General features: G+C 34.1%; 1 protein-coding gene across 2 annotated transcripts in view; it reads right to left on the bottom strand.

The window, feature by feature from the left end:
* The window catches only part of ATAD2B (ATPase family AAA domain containing 2B), a 156,985-nt gene that overhangs the window by 51,335 nt on the left and 84,177 nt on the right, over positions 1–21,473 (bottom strand). For both annotated transcript variants that reach the window (XM_077843971.1, XM_077843970.1), the window contains exons 16-18: positions 20,157–20,468; positions 16,766–16,901; positions 7,580–7,766 (exon numbers count right to left, since the gene is read on the bottom strand). In XM_077843971.1, the coding sequence (XP_077700097.1) occupies positions 7,580–7,766; positions 16,766–16,901; positions 20,157–20,468 (635 nt within the window). The remainder of the gene's footprint in view (positions 1–7,579; positions 7,767–16,765; positions 16,902–20,156; positions 20,469–21,473) is intronic.

Genomic DNA, 21,473 nt, shown 5'->3' with positions numbered 1-21,473 from the left:
TTCTTGATTTTTATAATAAAAAGCACTATTAAAATAAGTTTATTCAATTCCTTATACCATGCTATCACAAAATATTATAATAAATAATATATCTGCATTACTAATAATTTCATATAATATCTCTCACTTTACTCCATTTATATTCTATTTACCTAGGATTTAACAAGCATCTCTGTAAGAAGGAGACACTGTCTGAGATCAGGATTCAAGAAATAAAGTACTCGATTTCACCACAAGCATACAAAAACAGCCTGTTATAAAACATAACTATACTAGAGTCTGAACAAATGCAATATTAAGCAACATTTTATGAAAATTAAATCACCCAAATTCCTCTTCTGTTATTTTCATTGCCTAAAAACTTCAAGAATTTCAGTAAATGTGATAAACTCTGGACCAGGGCAATTTAATTTGTTTACAACTCAAAAAAAAAAAAAAAAAAAAAAGTTATTGCTATGGTAAAACACAGAAATCCACGTGCACAAACACAAGAGTATCCAAAGTATACACAGACTGTTATGGGAGAAATCCAGAAACCCTTGTAAACAAACACAAGAACATCCAAAGAATACACATAGGTAAGTATCTTAATTCCTTCAAGCTATTTAACCAAAAGGATTTCCTCTGAACATTTCCAAATACGATTTCTTTCTGGGATAAGAAATATACTAAATTTTCACCAAAAAAAAACCCCAAACACTCACAACAACCCTTATTGACTGACTGACTGAAATTACTTGTAACACCATACAGTAGCCAAACTCCAAAGCTTCTGAGAGATAACATATAAATAAATTTATCAATTCAATCGTACTTCTGCATTAATAAAAAAGATAAAATACAATACACTCATCAGTCCTGGTTTTCCTAAATCAACAGTCGAAATAATACAAAAGACAAAAAAAAAAAAAAAAACAAAAACAGTTGAAGGCGTCAGAAAAGGGAAATCATAGCTGGTTTTTTTAAAAGAGAATTAATAAAGATAAGTCTTTTACTACAGCTACTAACATCTCCAACTTTATTGTAGGGCTCAATAATTACTTGTAAACTTAATGGAATAATAAATCTTTCAGGTTACACCAGAGTTTTCTATTTTCCTTCCAGAGCCTTTGGAAGATTATGAGATATATATATATATATATAGACAGATAGACACACACACACACACACACTACTTTATGTATTGGGGAGTTGTTTTCAGTAATAAATACCTAGTGTCTAGTCATCAGCCAAAGTACTGTATCTCAAAGTGTGATCTACTGAAGACCCAGAATAGTAACACCTTGATGCAGGTTTAAAGTGCATTTTCCTGGGCTAACCTCAAATTTAAAGAATCAGAAATCTTGAGAGTAGACCCAGGGAAAAAGAAATTTTAATAAGCACCCCCAGACAACTCCTATATTCATTAAATCTTAATAAACAATGAAAAAACCCTTTAGTAGACATTAATTCCTCTACTGTTTTCACATAATTTATAGTATCATCGGCTGAGGCAGTATGAAGGAATAAAGATTTTCATATACATCCCTGTGTGTGAATATGTTTTAAAAACAGACATAGAGTTAAATATGTATAAAGAAATATAAACTGGGCTTTTCTACTTTTCCACCTTATCACATATATAAAGATTTAAAGATCATTTAAGACTTCTTTAAGATTAATTTTCATGTTTGTGTCACATTATTAAATAATCCAACTTAATTTATATTAAGTACCTCAAAGGCTGGAGAAAAGAGAAAAGCACAGAAGAATAATTTGCCATTTGCCACAGGTTAAACCACATCAATTTAGAGAGAATCCTGCCTATAGGAAGACTAACTCTCAAGAGAAGTAAGGTAAAAGAGAATAAGGGAATATAGAAGAGAGGAGGAAAGAGAAGAGGTTTTTCTTCTTTCCAGCATTTTAGCACCTGACTAGTATATTCTCTTTCCTAGGACTTTTTTATCTCCTTATACCAACTAATAGCTCCACAGATTAAGAAAAAAAATGCTTAGTTTTATAATGTAATAGTCTCCTTTTGGATAATTTTTTATAAGAGACAGTAATATATTTACCAATTTAAAATAACTTTATACATGTACTTAAAATACAAATAATCAGTGGTTAACCAGGACAGTTTATCTGGTCTCTAGCCAATATTCAGAAGTCTGAGCTTCAGCTACCCATATCTACAAAATTCTACTCAGTCCCCCCATCAGATTGGACACCTAGGTGTGGTCACTCAAAAATAAGCTCTACTTCTCATCCAGGACCTTATTGGCATAATCAGAAAAGATGAGATATCTTGATGTGCTAAATGCAGTGTAATACAACCAGAAAAATGTTACATTTTTGTTCTTTTCCACTACCAAAGGACACCTCTCTCCAACCTTCCCAAAAACACAACAAAAAAGTAGTAAAAGATGACAAAGAGATCTAAGAGGATATGGTTAGAATTCAAATTTACCCCAATGATGCCCAGTGGAACACAGAAAAAAATTCTAGAATCGCAGCAACACCAACATAGTTCAATACACTGCTTCCTAAGTATTTCCTCACCCAATATTAAGTCAGTAATGGATTTATGAACATGTACACACACATTTTAGCTAAAGAACTATAGAGAGAATACTCTCTCTCTGAAAATGATCTTCTTTCAAAGTGATTTTCTTTACTTTGCTTGATATTATCAAACATACACATCAAAAAAAAAAAAAAAAAAATCCAAACCGTATAGCAGATTGTAAACTAAAACGACAAAGTTTGATTCATTCCCCAATTCTCCAATTCCTTCCCCCACGCCAAAGCAATGATTATTTTTTTTAAAGATTTTATTTTATTTATTTATTCATAGAGATGCAGAAAGAGAGAGAGAGAGAGAGAGAGAAAGGTAGAGACACAGGCAGAGGGAGCAAGCTCCATGCAGAGAGCCTGACATGGGACTCAATCCAGGGTCTCCAGGATCATGCCCCGGGCTACAGGCGGCGCCAAACTGCTACGCCACTGGGGCTGCCCAGCAATGACTATTAACAGTTTTTTGGGGTATTATGGACAAAATTTCTGCTTATAGATAAGCATGAATATATATTTTTAAGGTTTACTTTTACACAAAGATCATATTTTGATTGATTAATCTACAACTTGTTTTCACAAATATCCCCTTTCACGTATATCTCCTATGTAAATTTACCTCATTCTTGTTAATGGCTTCACAGTACATAAGGATATATAACATAATTTATCATAGCCCACCCACCATTCAAGGACATTTAGTTTGTTGGTCTTATTTAGTTTGGGAATGCTATATGATGCTGTGATAAAGGTCCTTGTTCATCCAGCAATGACTATAGCTGAAACATCCTTAAAAAAATTTCCTTAAAAATCCTGGGCCAAAAGGTATATGTATTTAAAATTTTTTAAAGTAACACCAACCTACTCTCCAAAATCACCAGTCATCATCAAGCTTTTTATTTTTACAAACCAGAAAGTTGTTTCAAAATAGTATCCTGTTGCTATAATTTGCATTTTCTTCACCTATAAGTGAGGCTAAGAATCTTTTGAAACTTTTACTTGTTGCTTTTTCTATTTTTTTCTTCCTATAAATGGCATGCTATTTTGCCAATTTTTATATTACATTGTCACTGTCGCTTTTTCCTACTGATTTTAACATATTTTTGTATATTTAGGAAACTTACCCTTTTTTTTTTTAATTTTTATTTATTTATGATAGTCACAGAGAGAGAGAGAGAGGCAGAGACACAAGCAGAGGGAGAAACAGGCTCCATGCACCGGGAGCCCGACGTGGGATTCGATCCCGGGTCTCCAGGATCGCGCCCTGAGCCAAAGGCAGGCGCTAAACCGCTGCGCCACCCAGGGATCGGAAACTTACCCTTGATGTGTGTTACAAATATACTTTTTTTTGCCAGGTTGTGTCTATTAATTTTATTACAATATTTCTGCCATGTGTAATTTAAATTTTATAAGGTCAAATTTGTTCAAGTCTTTATGTTTTCTAGTTTGTGTTCATTGCGTAGAAACTACTTTCTCATATTCAAGATAATAAATATATTGACCTTGTGAATTCTCTTTTTACAGTTCTGTTGACATCTACAATTTATTTGGGGGGCCCCCAAAAATGGTAGAAAATCCCATTTTGTTTTATTTTTCCCCTCATAGAATCAGACAGTTTTCCATGACCATTTATTAAATAATTCATCTATTCTATGCTATCAAATGTCATCATCATATGCTAAACATCATCAGATACTAAACTCTCATTTCTACATAAGCCTAAGTGTTCATTCTCTCTTCTATTACTTTATCTGTCTTTCCCTGCACAGGTACATATTCCTTATTACTATGTTCTGTTACATTTTTTAAATCCTTCATATTTTTCCCTCTAAAAGTGTCTTTGCTATCCTCATATTTCTTTTCTTTCTTTCTCTCCCTTTCATTCTTTTCTCTTTCTTTCTTTCATTCTTTTAAGAGAGAGAGAGAATGTATGTATGCAAGCAGTGGGGAGGAGCAGATAAAGGAGTAGAGGAAGAGAATCTTAAGCAGGCTCCACACTCAGCACAGAGCCCAACTCAGGGCTTGATCTCACAACCCTGAGATCGTGACCCAAGCCAAAATCAAGAGTCAGAAGCTTAACCGACTGAGTTATCCAGGAATCCCTCATATTTATTTTCTAGAAGAAACGCAAAGCCCTTTTGTAACTCTTCCTCTTAAATTCTGGGTACATCATATTTGAGATTGCATTTAATTTATACATTAATTTAGAAAAGAACTCACAACTTTCCAGTTTTGACTCTTACCAGCCCTTGGTTGTGTCAAGAAGCTGTAGCAGTAGTGATAAATATGATAACAGCTAACAGCTACTGGGTACTATATGCCATCCCTATTGGATCAGCTTGTTTTTTTTCTTTCTTAGATTTTATTTACTTATTTATTTGAAAGAGAAAGCGAGAGCAGAAGCAAAGGGAGTGGCATAGGGAGAGGGAAAAGCAGACTGCCTCTGAGCACGGAGGCCAAAGTGGGGCTCAACCCCAGGACCCTTGGGATCATGCCCTGAGCTGAAGGCAGACACTTAACAGACTGAGCCACCTAGGTGCCCTTGGATGATCTTGTTTTAATTACAACCACCTTATTATGTAGCACCATTATCTTCATTTAATAGATGAGAGAATTAAAGCTCAAAGAAGTTAAGCAAATTGTCCAAGGCTACAAACAATAAGCAAAGTAGCTGATATTTTAATCAGTTTGCAATTTAACTTGAGTACATACTTTGTAGTACAGTAATTAAAACACAAGGCAAAAAACAAAAAGTTTCTTGTTGTTGCTGTTTTTTGTTTTTGTTTTTGTTTTTTTGTGTTGTTTTTTTTTTTTTTAATTCAACTGTCCTCCTTACTAAATTTTTGGTTTTCTTCTTTTAGGCCCTTAATTAATTATTTAATTTCCAGGTAAACTTGTTATTTTAAATGGGATCATTTCCTCTACTTTATTTCTAACTTGTTACTATGTGTACAAAAGAAAACTATTTTACATTAACTTTGAAAGTGTCTTACAGAATTCTTACTGTGCCTAGTAATTTTTCAGTAGGTCCTATAAGTTTTCCATATATACAATCATATCATAGGCAAAGATTTGTAACTTCAGTCTGTCCCAGTATTTTTATGTCTTAATGTCTAACTAAATCAATTTTGCATGGTTTTTTAAGATTTTATTTATTTATTCATGAGACACACACACACAGAGAGGCAGAGGGAGAAATAGGCTCTCCACAGGGAGCCTGATGTGAGACTGATCCCAGAACCCCGAGATCACGACCCGAGCCAAAGGCAGATGTTCAACCACTGAGACACTCAGGTGCCCCAAATTTGCATGCTTCAATAACAGTATACTACTCTTCTGGTGTGCTATTAGAATCTATTTGTAATATTCACTTTATGACCATTGCCTATGTGAGATTAGTCTTATGGTTTTCTTTGTAGTTCAGTTTAGCATCAAAATGATCTTATCCTTTAAGATTAAAGGAATTGACCTGTGAAACTATTTGGATTTAGTGTTTTTTTGATACTCAAGTTCTTTCTTCCATAATTAGTGACTGTTTAGATTCTCTCTCCCTGGATTTATTTTTAATGGTACTGAGTAATTCTCTTACTTGCATACAAACTGCAATAATTTTTTCTCACTAAAAAGGAAAGATATGAACAAATATATAAATCAACATTATTGGAAAGCACTCACAGTTGGGATGAGTTAAATGTATAAAACTTGGAACAAAGTACTGGTATATAGTTTTTTATTTAAGCCATGGGTTTTAGAAAAAAAATTAATTAGGGCTTTCTAAGTAGTAAAGTGCTACTAGAATGTTGATACCCAAACAACTGTAAATAAAAAAGAATGAAATCAACACTGTGGACTATTAAATAAATACACATTTCTTGCTACAAGTAATAGAAAGGTTTTCTTTCTTTTTTTTTTTTTTTTAGAAAGGTTTTCAATTAGGTAGCATGTGTAGGTGTTAAATATTTTATAAAATATATCTGAAAAAAACAAAATTATGTGCAATGCTCTTCAGTGTTACTACTGTAGTCACCTCATCTCTAAAAGTAGGCTAAATATCAAAGTAGAAAGTGACATTCCTCTAATTTATTCATAAGAAACATTTAATTTAAACATTCAATGAGTACTTATTATGAGCTGGGCACTGTGTCAGAGAGACAGAAATGGTGAAGACAAGGTCCCTTAGCTCAAAAAACTTATTCCCCTAACCTCTAGATCTAACATGACACACTTACAATAAATTCATAGTTATATATTAAAACCTCAAGGAGTATAAACAGCCTCATTAGAACTTTGCACTTCACAAAACAGCAAATATAAAGTAGTTAAAAATCAAGTATCACACTTGACTCTTGGTGCAAATACATATAATTTTTAAATTGCTATCACTTTCCTACATTATTTTTAAATTCTGGCATCTCAAATTGGTTATCATTTCCCTTTCTTAGGTAAGTAGAGACATAAGTCTAGAAAGGCTCTGAAACCACAGCGTTGAAAAGTGGGGGAGAAAAAGGCAAAAGAGGGCAGCCCCGGTGGCTCAGCGGTTTAGCACTGCCTTCAGCCTGGGACCTAATCCTGGAGACCCAGGATTGGGCTCCCACTTTGGGCTCCCTGCATGGAGCCTGCTTCTTCCTCTGCCCCTCTCTTTCTCCCTGTGTCTTTCATGAATAAATAAATAAAATATGAAAGAAAGAAAGAAAGAAAGAAAGAAAGAAAGAAAGAAAGAAAGAAAGAAAGAAAGAAAGAAAGAGGCAAAAGAAACTTCCTTTCTAAAATGTTTAATAAAACTTTAACATAAGAAAGAGAATACTGAAATTTCAGAAAATAATGAAATATCATGGGGAAACAATGAGCTGACTTTTAAACATAATACACCTATTAAAAGGATCCTCAGCCTTAATATTTGAATGTTCATGAATAACCAACAAAAAGTTAATATTGACATTACTGTTCTTTGAAAAAACTTTATCTACACACACTACAGAGAAATAAAAAATAAGAAAGTTAAAAGTACTCTGATATGGTACAAACCTACCTGTGCACATGATTCTTCAGGTGTTTTGGCACTAACTGAATAAAGTGCTGGGAGATCTAGTCTGTGCACAGAGAATTTTTCTAGAGTGTGCAAAAGTGCTGGAGCAAGGTGAGAAGTTTGACCTGAGCCTCGTTCTCCAGACAGCAATAATCTTGGCCTGTAAGAGGTTGGCTGATGATATGGTGACCTGTAATACATTAAAACATGATAATTATTTCAAAACCATACACTCTGAAGATCAGGAAGAAAAATTAGGTCAAATATTTACAATAAAAAATGTAACTCCAAATTAACAAAACTTTCTCTTATCCTTATTTTTTAAGTAAGTACAGTGAATCATTTTTTCATTAATTATGCTTTTAAAATGTTGATCTCTCTGACCATTTTAATAACCAAGATGTAAAAGTATAAAAATTCCTTCTAAAACAATGTAAAAATACCTGCATATTCACCTTATCATACTATGTATATCAACTTGGAAAATGCTTCAGACAGCAAGTGGGATTTAGCTATCAATTATCCAAGGTGAAATGTTAACAATCCTACTTCAACAAAGAAATAAGTATATCAGATGATTACCCAATATATAGGACATTTTTAAAAATAGTTAAAATGGTAAATTTTACGTATATTTTATTTACCACAATTTTTAAGATAGAAAAAAAAATGTAGGACTTTTTCACGGGCAGTAGAATTTGGTTTGGGGCCAATAAAAACTAAATGTCCATATCCTAATACATAATATCTAAAGAACTACAACAGAGAAAACAAATTTAGGAAAATATATTAAACTAAATTCAACTTGCATTCTCAAGATTCTAGAGCACCATTAAAATGATAAATGAAACAAGTTTATCTACTATCGCTATAGATAATACAGGCAATTTTAAGCAATGCAGTAAGAATAAAGCAAAGAAAAAAATGAAATAGAAATAAGGAAAACAGTATAAGTACAAGTATAACATCCTTATACTTGTAAAGGATAAGAGTATGCACTAAAAAATTTCACGAAATCATAACAATTCGGAAGACAAAAGTAGAAAAGTCGAAATATATCATAATACCATCAATAACCAATATAAAGAAGGAAAGGAGGTCCTATTTACAAATGCAAATGTAAAGTAAGACAAACGATATTAAATATTCTTAGCAAAAATGTGAAACTATATATTATACATAATGAGCCTGAATATAAAGATGTCAATTCTTCCCAACCCATTTATAGTTAACTATAGTTTATGGTATTTTATTTCATATATTTAAAGTATTCACATCAAGGCCAACAGACACATGAAAAGATGCTCAACATCACTCATCATCAGAGAAATACAAATCAAATCCACAATGAGATACCACCTTACACCTGTCAGAATGGCTGAAATTAACGACACAGGAAACAACAGATGCTGGGGAGGATGTGGAGAAGGGGGAACCCTCTTACACTGTTGGTGGGAATGGAAACTGGTGCAGCCACTCTGGAGAACAGTATGGAGGTTCCTCAAAAAGTTAAAAACAGAACTACCCTGAGATCCAGCAATTTAGGTATTTACCCACAGGATACAAAACTACAATTCAAAGGGACATATGCACCCCTATGTTTATAGCAGCATTACCAACAATAGCCAAATTATAGAAAGAGCCCAAATGTTCATTGACTAATGAATGGATAAAGAATATATTTCTCCCTCTGCCTGTGTCTCTGCCTCTCTCTTTCTCATGAATATATAAATAAAATCCTTAAAAAGGGGGGGGCGGGGGGCAGGCCAGGTGGCTCAGCAGATTAGCGCCAACTTTGGCCCAGGGCGTGATCCTGGAGACCCGGGACTGAGTCCCATGTTAGGCTCCCTGAATGGAGCCTGCTTCTCCCTCTGCCTGTGTCTCTGCCTCTCTCTCTCTCTCTCTCTCTCTCTCTTTCTCTCTCTCTCGTGAATAAATAAAATCTTTAAAAAAAAAAAAAAGAACATATGGTATATGCACTACGGAATATTACTGAGCCATCAAAAAGAATGAAATCTTGCCATTTGCAATGACCTGGATGGAGCTAGAGTGTAGGTATTATGCTAAGCAGAATTAAGTCAGTCAGAGAAAGACAAATACCATAAGGTTTCACTCCTATGTGGAATTTAAGAAACAAAACCAATGAACATAGTGGAAGGGGGAAAAGAAGGAGAGGGGGGATGGGGCACTAACTGAAAGAGATTTAATTACAGAGAACAAACTAAAGATTGATGGAGGGAAGTGGGTAGAGGGCAGGCTAAATAGGTGACAGGGATTAAGGAGGGAACTTATGTTGGGCACTGGGTATTAAATATAAGTGATGAATCATTAAATTCTACTCCCGGGACATCTGGGTGATTCAACAGTTAAGTGTCTGCCTTTAGCCCAGGGTATGATCCTGGAGTCCCAGGATCGAGTCCCACATCAGGCTCCCTGCATGAAGCCTGTTCCTCTCTCTGCCTATGTCTCTCTATGTCTCTCTCTCTCTCTCTCTCTCTCTCTCTCTCTGTCTCTCAGAAATAAATAAAATCTTTTAAAATAAATAATTAAATTCTACTCCCAAAACCAGTATTACACTAAATGTTAACTAGAATTTAAATAAAAATGAAGAAAACATTAAAATAAAATATTTACATCAATATAAAAAAAATTGAGGAAGAATGGGAGATTTAAAACTTAATTGCAAAAAGAACTTAATCTCAGTATCATCTGAAAGAACAGTCAAATAAGAACATCAAGAATATTTGGTAAAATGTACTAGCTCCAATTTCAGAACATTTAAACCTGTTTTAGTAATAAGCACTTCATAAAGTTTTAATTTCCTTAACAATCCTATGAAAAACATAGCTTCCTCTTTTATTAAACAAGTGAAGAAACCAAGACGCAGAGAAGTTAGCTATAAGACTGTACAAATGAGGGGATCCCTGGGTGGCGCAGCGGTTTGGCGCCTGCCTTTGGCCCGGGGCGTGATCCTGGAGACCCGGGATCGAATCCCACATCGGGCTCCCGGTGCATGGAGCCTGCTTCTCCCTCTGCCTGTGTCTCTGCCTCTCTGTCTCTCTCTGTGTGACTATCATGAATAAATAAATAAAATCTTTAAAAAAAAAAAAAAAAGACTGTACAAATGATGGTGAAAGAATTCAAATTCTCATTCAGGTCCATATAATTGCTAAAGTGAAGCACTGTGTTAGGATGTACACTACTTTATACTGAAATATATTATAACATAGAATAATAGAATATAATGTAGAATACACAAAAGAAAACAAACACCCATTCAGAATATAATAGGCAGCCCAGGAAATAACTCAACATAGTTCAAAGAATTTCATATAAGATTAATAAGCACAAAAAATAAATGAAATGGGAATGGATTATAAAATAAGTGTTGTTTTAAAATAGGGAAGATTCAGATCATTTCACAAATTTAATTCTGACAAAGAAAAAAGAAAAAACAAGAGATTTGTATATTTTAAATTCATAAAACTCTACAAACTTCTGGAACTCAAAAATTACAATCTGAACCAAACAGAAAACAACTAAATGAGACAAAGAATCTGAAACAGTTTTTTTTTTAAGATTTTATTTATTCATTTGAGAGAGAGAGAGAGAGAGAGCGCGAGCACGTGAGCGCATAAGCAGGGGGAGGAACAGAGGGAGAGGGAGAAGCAGACTCCCCACTGAGCAGGAAGCCCGACAGGGCTCGATCCCAGGCCGAAGGCAGATGTTTAACTTACTGAACCATCCAGGTGCCCCAACAGGAATAGTTTATATATATATACATATAATTTATATATAAACTATATATAGTTTATATTATATGTATATATACATACATATATCATAATCATATATATATATATATATGATTTTATTTATTTATTCATGAGACGGGGGGGCGGGCAGGCAGAGGGAGAAGCAGGCTCCCCGCCAGGATCCCAATGCAGAACTCGATCCTGGAACCGCAGGATCACGCGCAGGGCCAAAGGCAGGTGTTAAACTGCTGAGACACCCAGGCATCCCACAGAACAGTTCTTAATGTATAAAGAGCTTACGTTAATAAGATTTTAACAGAAAACAGCTTCCTGGGCAAAGTACAGAAACAGATAATTCAAATAGAAAATAGAAACATAACATTTTTTTAAATGTTCATTGATTTCACTTAATAATTAGAGAATGAATCCTATGCTAAATCCTTCAGCCCTGGATTTCTAACAATATCAGTTATTATAGAGCTCATACTTGAATAGTATTGAATAAAAAAAGGAAATCTACAACCAATATAATTCAGTGCAATTAACAAGCAGCACTGGTCAGAATGCCATGAGAGACCTCAATGAGAGACTCAACAAAGGCTTTCCTAGGTTACCAAAACACAAACCCAACAGGCTGAAGGCAAAAAGGACGAATTCTAAGAATTAAAATAGGATATATAAATGATCAAAGGCCCCTGGCCCTTTGGAGATCATACAGCTAACTTCTTTTAAGGTTTTAGGGCAATGTATGGGTAAAGGTTTGAGTTAGGGAGGAAAGGAGGGAAGGAGAATCAGACTATGAAGAACTATTAAGGGTTTATAAGCCATGTTAAAAGTTTGGGATGCACACTGAAGACAATGAGGAAGCATATTAGCTTAAGCAGGGGAAATGATATGATCATATACATGTTTTTGGAAGATAACTCTAGATCACTACACAGTATAGGAAAGGGTTTGAAAAAAGACAGAACAGGAGGAAAGATGGAAAGATGACCAATTAGGAGTCTTCAATAATAACCCAGTCATGAGATGTTAATGATAATCTAGACAAGAACAGGGTCAGACAGGGTAAGAAGGAACAGCCTGAGATGAAATTTATTCACAGGACCTAGACATTGACTAGATAAAGAAGAAAGAAAGAGGAAGGAGTTGAGTTGAGGACAATGTCCAATTCTAGTAACACCTGTACAGATGGTAGCGCACCGGACTCGCAGAACAAGAAGGGAAGATGCAATCCAGTACATATGAAAGATGTGTAGCACACCAAGAGTAACAGAGAGCTAGAGATAGTCTAAAGCTCAAGACCAATGTTGGCTTAAAAAGATCTGGTGGGGCGCCTGAATGGAGAGTCAGTTGGGCATCCTAGTCTTGGTTCTGGCTTGGGTCATCATCTCAGGGTGGTGGGATCAAGCCTTGCACCAGGCTCCACACTCTGCTCATAGTCTGTTTAGGACTCACTCTCTGCCCCTCCCTTTGAAAGAAGGTGGGGAGAGAGGGAGGAAGGGAGGGAGGCTGGTTGGTTTGGTAGTTATAGGTGGAGGGGGGAAGATTTAGTAGTTATTAACAGAGAGAAAAAAAATAATAAAAATAATAAAAACACATCTTTTATCTGTTAGATTGACAAACTAAAAATTAATTTATTACCATTAGAGAGTAGACATTGGAAAAATTGGTTTTCTCATGTCTAGTAGTAATGGAAAAAGGCAAAATTTTCCAAAATTAAATTTGGCAATTATGTCACATAACATATATCCAAGAATATTCTGCAACTCATTCCACTCCCAAGGACTCCCTTACCTCTTAAAGCATTCTCTACATTTTTTTCAAAGTACATATCTTCTAATATTTTATCTATTACACTTACTGTTTTATTGTCTATCTCCATCTAAAATAAGCTGAATGAGATCAGGGGTCTATGTCCATTTTATTGATTGACATATTCCAAGTACCTAGGACAACATATGGCACATGATGGGCACTTTGACATATTATCTGAATGAGTAAATATGAAAGAACAAATGAATGACTCAAACAAGCGAGAAGATATTATTTTCATCTATCTGGTTGGCAAAGATTTAAAAAGGCAGTATTCAGAATTGACACGGGTATAGGAAAAATAACACTCTCATATATCAGTGCTGAAAATGTAAACTGGTACAACTATTCTGGAAGTCAATTTAACCACCTGTATCATGTTTTTAAGTATATAAACCAAAAAACCAAAATTTTTTTTGGTTTTCCCTTAGCCATCAATAAATTCCTTTGACATAGCAATCACAGTTTTTAAAATTTACCCTAAGCTATGAATCAGATAATGGTATTAAAAATGTATACTGAGAAAGATGCCTATCCAGATCCACATATCTATCATAAAAGAAAAAAATTGGAAATTTCAATCTTTATCAATAAGGTTATAAAAATTATGGAACATCCAAAAGATAAAAATACTATATAGCTATTTTAAAAGAATGACATTAAAAAATATACTGGCATGAAATAACTTTCCCAACATAGATAAAAAAACAAATTACATTAGCCTTACAGGAAGATTTTAATTTACATAAAATAATATGTGGGTCTGTCTATATGCATAGAGAGAATATGGAAGTGTGGTCACCAAAACTTTAACAAAAATTACCTTCAGGTGCTTGGGCTTTAATTTTTACTTTCTTCTTTATGCTCTTCTTTATTACTTGAATTTTCTACAGAGTATATCATCTTTCTAATCAGAAAAAACAAAGCTATTTTCATTTAGAAAACCTCAGAAAGCTCTGTTTCTAATCCCCTTATGGTAATATACAGTAAGAAAGAAAACTTATTTTCAATCATAAGGGTTTTCTATCAGATTGGTAGACTTTAAATATCTTGACTTCTATTTCACCTTAAATCTAAATAAAGGTTTCAACATTGTTTTAGGAAACTATTCCCAGAAACAAGAACCCACCAGCAATGCCCAAGCTAGTGTTACTGGAGACCAATATTAAACTCATGCTTTCTACCCATCGAGCACTTTTTCTGTGTTGATCTAACACATGCTAACACTTGTTCAAACACAAAGCCAAACCAAACCAACAACCCCCCCCTCCATGTTTAGCCCGTATTAAAAGTCTCTATTCTAAAGTGTATGCTTCTTGGAAAGTGTGAAAATTATACTGTTCAACCTACGCAAAAAATCAATACATTTCTCTATCTTCCTATTAATCTCAGAAATCAACTTGGAAATCACATAGTATCATAGAAAAAATAGGATCATAGGAAACAAACAGCACAGACCCTAACTCTATTATCTGCTAGCAGCTTAATCACAGGTAATTTACTTATTTTTCATTGTGGTTCAGTTTCCTCATCTATAAAATGATGATACCACATATGCTGTATGATTGATAAAAGGCCTATATGTATTGCTACATATAAAGCCTCAGGCTTTATATACCTACCACATGTCTAGTTTGTATGGAGCATCAGATGCTAACTCATCCCTTCATACTGAGGACAGCAAACATCACCATTTCTTCTGCCAAGACTTCCCAATGGAAACTTCTAGTTCTGGTATCACAACACTTCAGCCATATCACAATGTCTGTCACCTTACCAGAGTAAGAACTACTTTATATATTACTTATGCTTATGTTTTCAGCACCCAGTACAGTGCCAGGAATAAAAACATAAATATTGGGAAAATGGTGAATAAAGAAAGAAAAATTGAGAAAATTGGAGAATAAAGAAATGAATAGAATTTATCAAAACATCTAAAACAAAAAAAGCCTATTTCTAGTATATAGCTGTCTCTCTATTAAATAAAAAAAAAATCACATCATGAACTACAAATTTTAGGTAAAAGAAGCTAAAATTAACCCAATTCCTTCAAAACAAGTTAAACTAAACAAAAGCAAGCCATACCAATGATATACATTAAATGACAGAGAATGTTCTTAATAAAAAGTCAGCCTCAAAACCGCCCATGAAATTTTCTAATATCAAAATCTATTTCTGTATCACGTTACTGACAACAGAGCTATCCCATAAAATTAGAACAAATCTCCTGATGATAGTTTCTTAGCTTCTATTATATAGTTCAAATCCAAATAAATAACAAATCACACACATGCACACAGGGTAGCCAGGTGAGAGTCAGAAAAAAAATTTTTTTTGGTTTTCCCTTAGCCATCAATAAAACAGATTTGCGAAATTGCTGAAAAAAAAAAAAAATCTAAGAAAGTGTCCCTGAGTGCATAAAAGAAAGGATCTGGAATAGAAGAAAAGTTTCTATTAGAAGAATCTGCTGTTAAAGAACAAAAGAAAAAGAAGAGTAAATGAAAGTAACTTAAGCCTCATTTTAAAAAATAAAAAATAAGAGTTATCAGTGCAAATAATCAAATTAACATTTCACCAAAATCTACATGGGAGAAACTTCAAGAAGTTGCAGATTTGAATTTGTTCAAAATATCTCTAAAAAAAATTACTCAAAAGTACATACAATCAATCTAGCCTTTTCTAATAAAAGTGCTATTAGACCTACCTGACAGAGCATTATGGTCCTGTAACTATCATGCTAATTATGTAAAAGTAAGTGATGAAGCTGCTAATAAGTGTTTGAAAACTATTGGGTCCTTAATTTAACATTACATTAGCACTAATGTTGTTTAACCAATAAAAAGTGCATGACAAAAGCTGCTTTAACATGGATAAAGGTAAACGTCAATAGAAAAACTATAAAATTTGAATGGGGAAAGTGTAAACTAATGAGGTTTTGGGGAATCAAAAAGTTACCTGTGTATCTCCCAACTGAGAAATTCCTAATTCAGAATCTTTTTAGTAGTCTTAGAATCCCTAAACTATCATCTGACACTTGTTACAAATTAAAATATTCCGATCATGATAAATATTTCACATTTGACTATTTTAGTTCAAAATAAAAGGCATTAAACCTGAAGATATGAGCTTTCTAAAGACATTCCTTCCACCTTGGTTTTAAAAAAAAATAATAAAAAAGAGGGGCACCTGGGTGGCTCAGTTAGTTAAGCATCTACCTCCAGCTCAGCTCATGATCCCCGGGTCCTGGGATGAAGCCCTGCCAGCTGGCTCCCATCTCAGCAGGGAATCTGCTTCTCCCTCTGCCTCTGCCCTTACCACCACTCATGCACGCTCTTTCTCAAATAAATAAAATCTATAAAAATAAATAAAGTAATAACTCTCCTAAAAAAAAAAAAAAAATCACACAATCAGTTTAGAAAAAAATAATCTTTAATTGACCAATAAGCCAACTTACTATCACACACAAAAGCATATACAATAAAAGTTTCCCAGAATTGTGTCCAAACAGCAGGAAAAAAAGTCCTCAAAGTTATAACCATAAGTAAAAAGATACCATAATTCTAACCGTAAGCTAGTAAAAATCACTCTAAGTTTTTAAAAAAATTGATATGTTACTTACATTGTAAAATGAAGGTAGGGTTTATGTACAGCAGCAGCTGATGACTGTTTCTTTGGTGATCCTGAGTGACAACTGGTCTCAAAAATTGATAAAGCATTCTCATCTTCACTATCATCTAAAATCAGAGTTTCTATATCTGTTAAAAAAATTCACAAAGATTATGAGGCTTATAAAGTCCTTTAATATTAGTACCCCATCAAAGCTAAGATAAATGTTTTAAAATTATGTAACATTAATCAGTTACCTATCAAATAATGCAGATCAACCAGGAAAACTGACAAACCGCAGTTTCTTAAGTAATTTGTAAATGAAATTAATGGAATTCTTTTACCTTTACAGACTAAGTGCTACGAGATGTGATTTGGAAGACTTCACTAACTACAAGAAGTCTGGAAAAGAAATGTCATCTTGGAGTGCCCAGGTGGCTCAACTGGTTAAGCGTCTGTCTCTGGCTCAGGTCATGATCTCAGGGTCATGGGATCAGGCCCCACATCAGGCTCCTTGCTCAGCAGGGGGGTCAGCTTCTCCCTCTCCCTCTATCCCTCTCTGCCCAGTCTCTTTCTCTCTCAAATAAATAAATTTCTTATTTAAAAAAAAATCCCATGTACTTATTTTTTTTTAAGATTTTATTTATTTATTCACGAGAGAGAGAGAAAGAGAGAGAGAGGGAAAGAAAGAGAGAGAGGCAGAGGCACAGGCAGAGGAAGCAGGCTCCATGCAGGAAGCTCATTGTGGGACTCGATCCCAGGACCCCAGGATCACACCCTGAGCCAAAGGCAGATGCTCAACCGCTGAGCCACCCAGCATCCCAAATCCCAGGTATTTTAAAAAAAAAAAAAAGATACTCTCACAAAACACCCACATATTTACTAAAAATCTGTAAGTTGTTTTGACCAAAACCAGTATTTCATATACAATACCTTGCTTAGCTACTAGAGGCTTGAATTATGGCCAACTCTTAAAAAAGCAACAAGGAACAAACTGACTTATTTTTTAACATAGTACACATATACACACATCTATACATCTAGTTAAGAGAATCAAGAATTCCAAGGAAACAAAACCAATCTTAAAAATACAGTCATTCAAGTAATATTAGTCTCTATATGGGTCTGCCATCTGTTATAGCTCAATGGACAAACTGAACTATAATCTCTATTGAGAGTGCAATACTAAAAAATTTATCTGCACTACAACCTGGGTGGGTACTAATAGCTGTGCTTCATACATACCTAACAAAAGTGTCAATTCGTTCAAAAAAAGCAATGCTACACATGTAGGAGAAATGAGAGGAATTAAGATTGACAGAAATCCTACTCCTTTCCAAAAAAAAGAGGTACTGAACTGTGCTACAGGTATAGATTTCAATGGATTTTATAAGCTAAATACTTAGTACAACTAATACTGCAAGATTTAACCTGAAAAATGATTGAATACCTTCTGAGTGATAATTTCATATACCAACCTAAGAAGAATATTAAGACCAAAACAAACCAGAATAATATATCTAAATAACTAAAAGATAATTATTAATCATCAAATAAACTAAAAAAATCAAAATTTGGTTTCTCTTCTCCACTGGTAGGTACATGAAAAAAAACTTGAACTAAAGACACTTTACAGTTGTTTTTTAAATTTATAAGAAAACAGATAATAATGCCATAAAAATTCTCAAATGAAAATAAAGGAACTATATCACATGTCCATCAACAGATGAATGGATAAAGATGTGGTATATATATATATACACACACACACACACAATGGAATACTATTCAACCATCAGAAAAATGAAAGTGCCATTTTCAATGAGGTGGATGGAACTAGAGTGTATTATGCTAAGCGAAGTAAGTCAGAGAAAGACAATTATCATATGATCTCATTCATATGTGGAATTTAAGAAACAAAACAGGGGATCATAGGGGAAGGGAGAGAAAAATAAAACAAGACAAAATCAGAAAGGAGAGACAAATCAAGAGACTCTTAATCATAGGAAGCAAACTGAGTGTTGCTGGGGGGGGCAGTAATTGGGTGATAGATATTAAGGAGGGCACATAATGTAATGAGCACTGTGTATAAAACTAATGAATCACTGAACTCTACCTCTGAAACTAATAATACACTATGTGTTAATTGAATTCAAATTTAAAAAATAAAAAGCAAAAAAAAGGAACTATTATAATCTCTCAAATGGGAAACTATGATTTTGATGATTTTCTAAAAATGAAGTTTTTTTTAAAATTTGGGGAAAAGATACATATCCTCAGTAACAAAAATCAGAGATAAGAAATGCAAAATTCATGGCAGAGACATGGCTCACTCATAATATTTTAATATTCATAATAAAATGTTTATTACCCTCCCTGTTTGACAAACAGGAAATCAAGTAATCCATGTGATATTTCATTAGACCCTATCCCTGAAAAGTACAGTTTCCAAAAAATATAATTTATAAAGACAGCAAAATGCATGGACTATTGATGATTTTTACTGTATATAATATTTTTAATGTTAGTATAATGAACTGAACAATTTTCTGGTGCAGACTACATGCCAAATAAGGTACTGGGAACTGAGAAAATTAAGAAAACTAAAACTCATTACTTTTTCTTCAAAGTTCACAGACCTTATCCTAGTTAGTATATAAACCGAAAGGTTCCCTGTAAATGGATGACTTTTTAAAGGCAGTTTTCTATTTTTTTTTTTTTTCAGTTTTCTATTTTTATCTCAGGTCCAATCTTGAAGCTAGAATTCAAGACCTTTTACAACGAGGTTCTAATTTACTCCCTTACTAATGATTTACACTCCATTAGTAGAGCACACTGCATAGTGTCCTGCCAGTAACAACAAAATATATTTGATGAATTTATACCAATGGGGACATTATAAGCAACACAGTTAAGAGTCCAGGTTCTAGAGTCAGGTGCCCTGGGTCTAGAGTAAGCCCTAGAATTACTGAATGACCTCAAATAAGTGAATACTTCCTAAGCCTCCCAGTCTCCTCTTTTACAGTATAAAAGTACCTGCCCCCCTCGACTGTTACAAGGATTAATAAGTGACAATTTATGTACCAGCTTTATAATAAATGAAAGCCATCGTTATTATATTCAACTCTTCTAAAGATAGTAACGCTTCTACATTAAGATAGTCAGAATGTCCCAAGAGGTAACAAACAGAACATTCATTCTTTCTTTTGACAAAGATTTACCAGGCAGCTACCATATGCTAGGCAATATGCCAGGCCTGAATATATCCCGGTGAGTGAAACAGATATATTTTCTATACTCATGGCAAATGTAAAAGAATAACACATAAATAACCTTATGAGGAAACTCAAATTTATGTCTGTAGGTGTTTCATTTTAACAATATGAAAAAGTACTTTATAGTACCTTCTTTCTTGTCACTCTGGCTAATTTCAGCATGAGGAAACACTTTTTGCAAGACTGCGAGGATGTTATTGAAGCTTCTTTCCAGCAGTGGTTTTATGATGGGGGATAGTGCATGTCCCGAAGACATGACAGCACGCTGAGAAGCAGGCACAATATTCTGCATTGCATGGTAAAAATCTTGGGCATTGAGCACTATTGAGGAAACATCTAGCTGCAGTTTATGACTGCTAGCATAGATCTGAGGGTAACGCCTCCGCAGGGCAATCAGAGCAGCTTCAGTGCACAGGGCCTTGATATCAGCTCCACAATAACCTAATGCACAAAAGGAAAAGAATAACAAAGGTAAGTTTATTCTCCCAGTACCAACTATAGTTTGCAAATACATACATCTTTATCAAAGGAAATAATTAACACTAAATCAGTAATTACGTGCAGTTTAATAAGCAAAATCTGACCATTTAAGTCACCTAATAAAATTACTCTGTGAGACTAAAAATGTTTTGAATATTTTAATTAACAAAGCATGAACTAATGATATCAAAACTAGCCATGTGGGATCCCTGGGTGGCTCAGCGGTTTGGCACCTGCCTTTGGCGCAGGGCACGATCCTGGAGTCCCGGGATCGAGTCCCACGTCAGGCTCCCGGCATGGAGCCTGCTTCTCCCTCCTCCTGTGTCTCCTCCTCTCTCCCGCTCTCATTCTCTATCATAAATAAATTAATTTAAAAAAAAACTAGCCATGTATTTTGTGCCAAAATCACGGATTATAATTAATGTACAACTTTCTTCAGGAAAGATTTTTAAAGAATACGTTTCATCTCAATCCTTTATCAATATTCCTAATCATTAGTTTAGTCCTCATGACATTACACTTACCTATAAACTTTTCTAATATTACTAAATACCAAACATATATCAGGGAGTAGTACAAAGTAGAACATATGTAGAAATTTCAAGAAGATCTACTCTACTACCAACTTTATGGATGCCAGCCACAGCAAGTTTATATCTAATAACTCCAAAAATTATACTTTAAAGTTGTCATCATCTCTGATAATTTCAAAGGTATTAAAGGGAATAAGAATTCATTGATTTTCCATGTTAACTTCCTTTTAATATATATGTTTAGCTTAAAATAACTGATAATCTAGTTCTAACGGTTATACCAACGCAGGTTATTATCCATTACCCATACTTCACTGATTATGTTGTTAACAGATCAAGCCTCCAGTGCTTCTAAGTCATTTCACTCATTTAAGCAACAAATACAAAAACACACAAACTGTTAGGTCTCAACCACAAAAAGAGAAAAAAAACT

This window comes from Canis aureus, chromosome 12 (assembly GCF_053574225.1).
Source record: "Canis aureus isolate CA01 chromosome 12, VMU_Caureus_v.1.0, whole genome shotgun sequence".
Classification (NCBI taxonomy): Eukaryota; Metazoa; Chordata; class Mammalia; order Carnivora; family Canidae; genus Canis; species Canis aureus.
The sequence above is the reverse complement of the archived record's forward strand: the minus strand, read 5'-3'. Positions and strand labels throughout refer to the sequence as shown.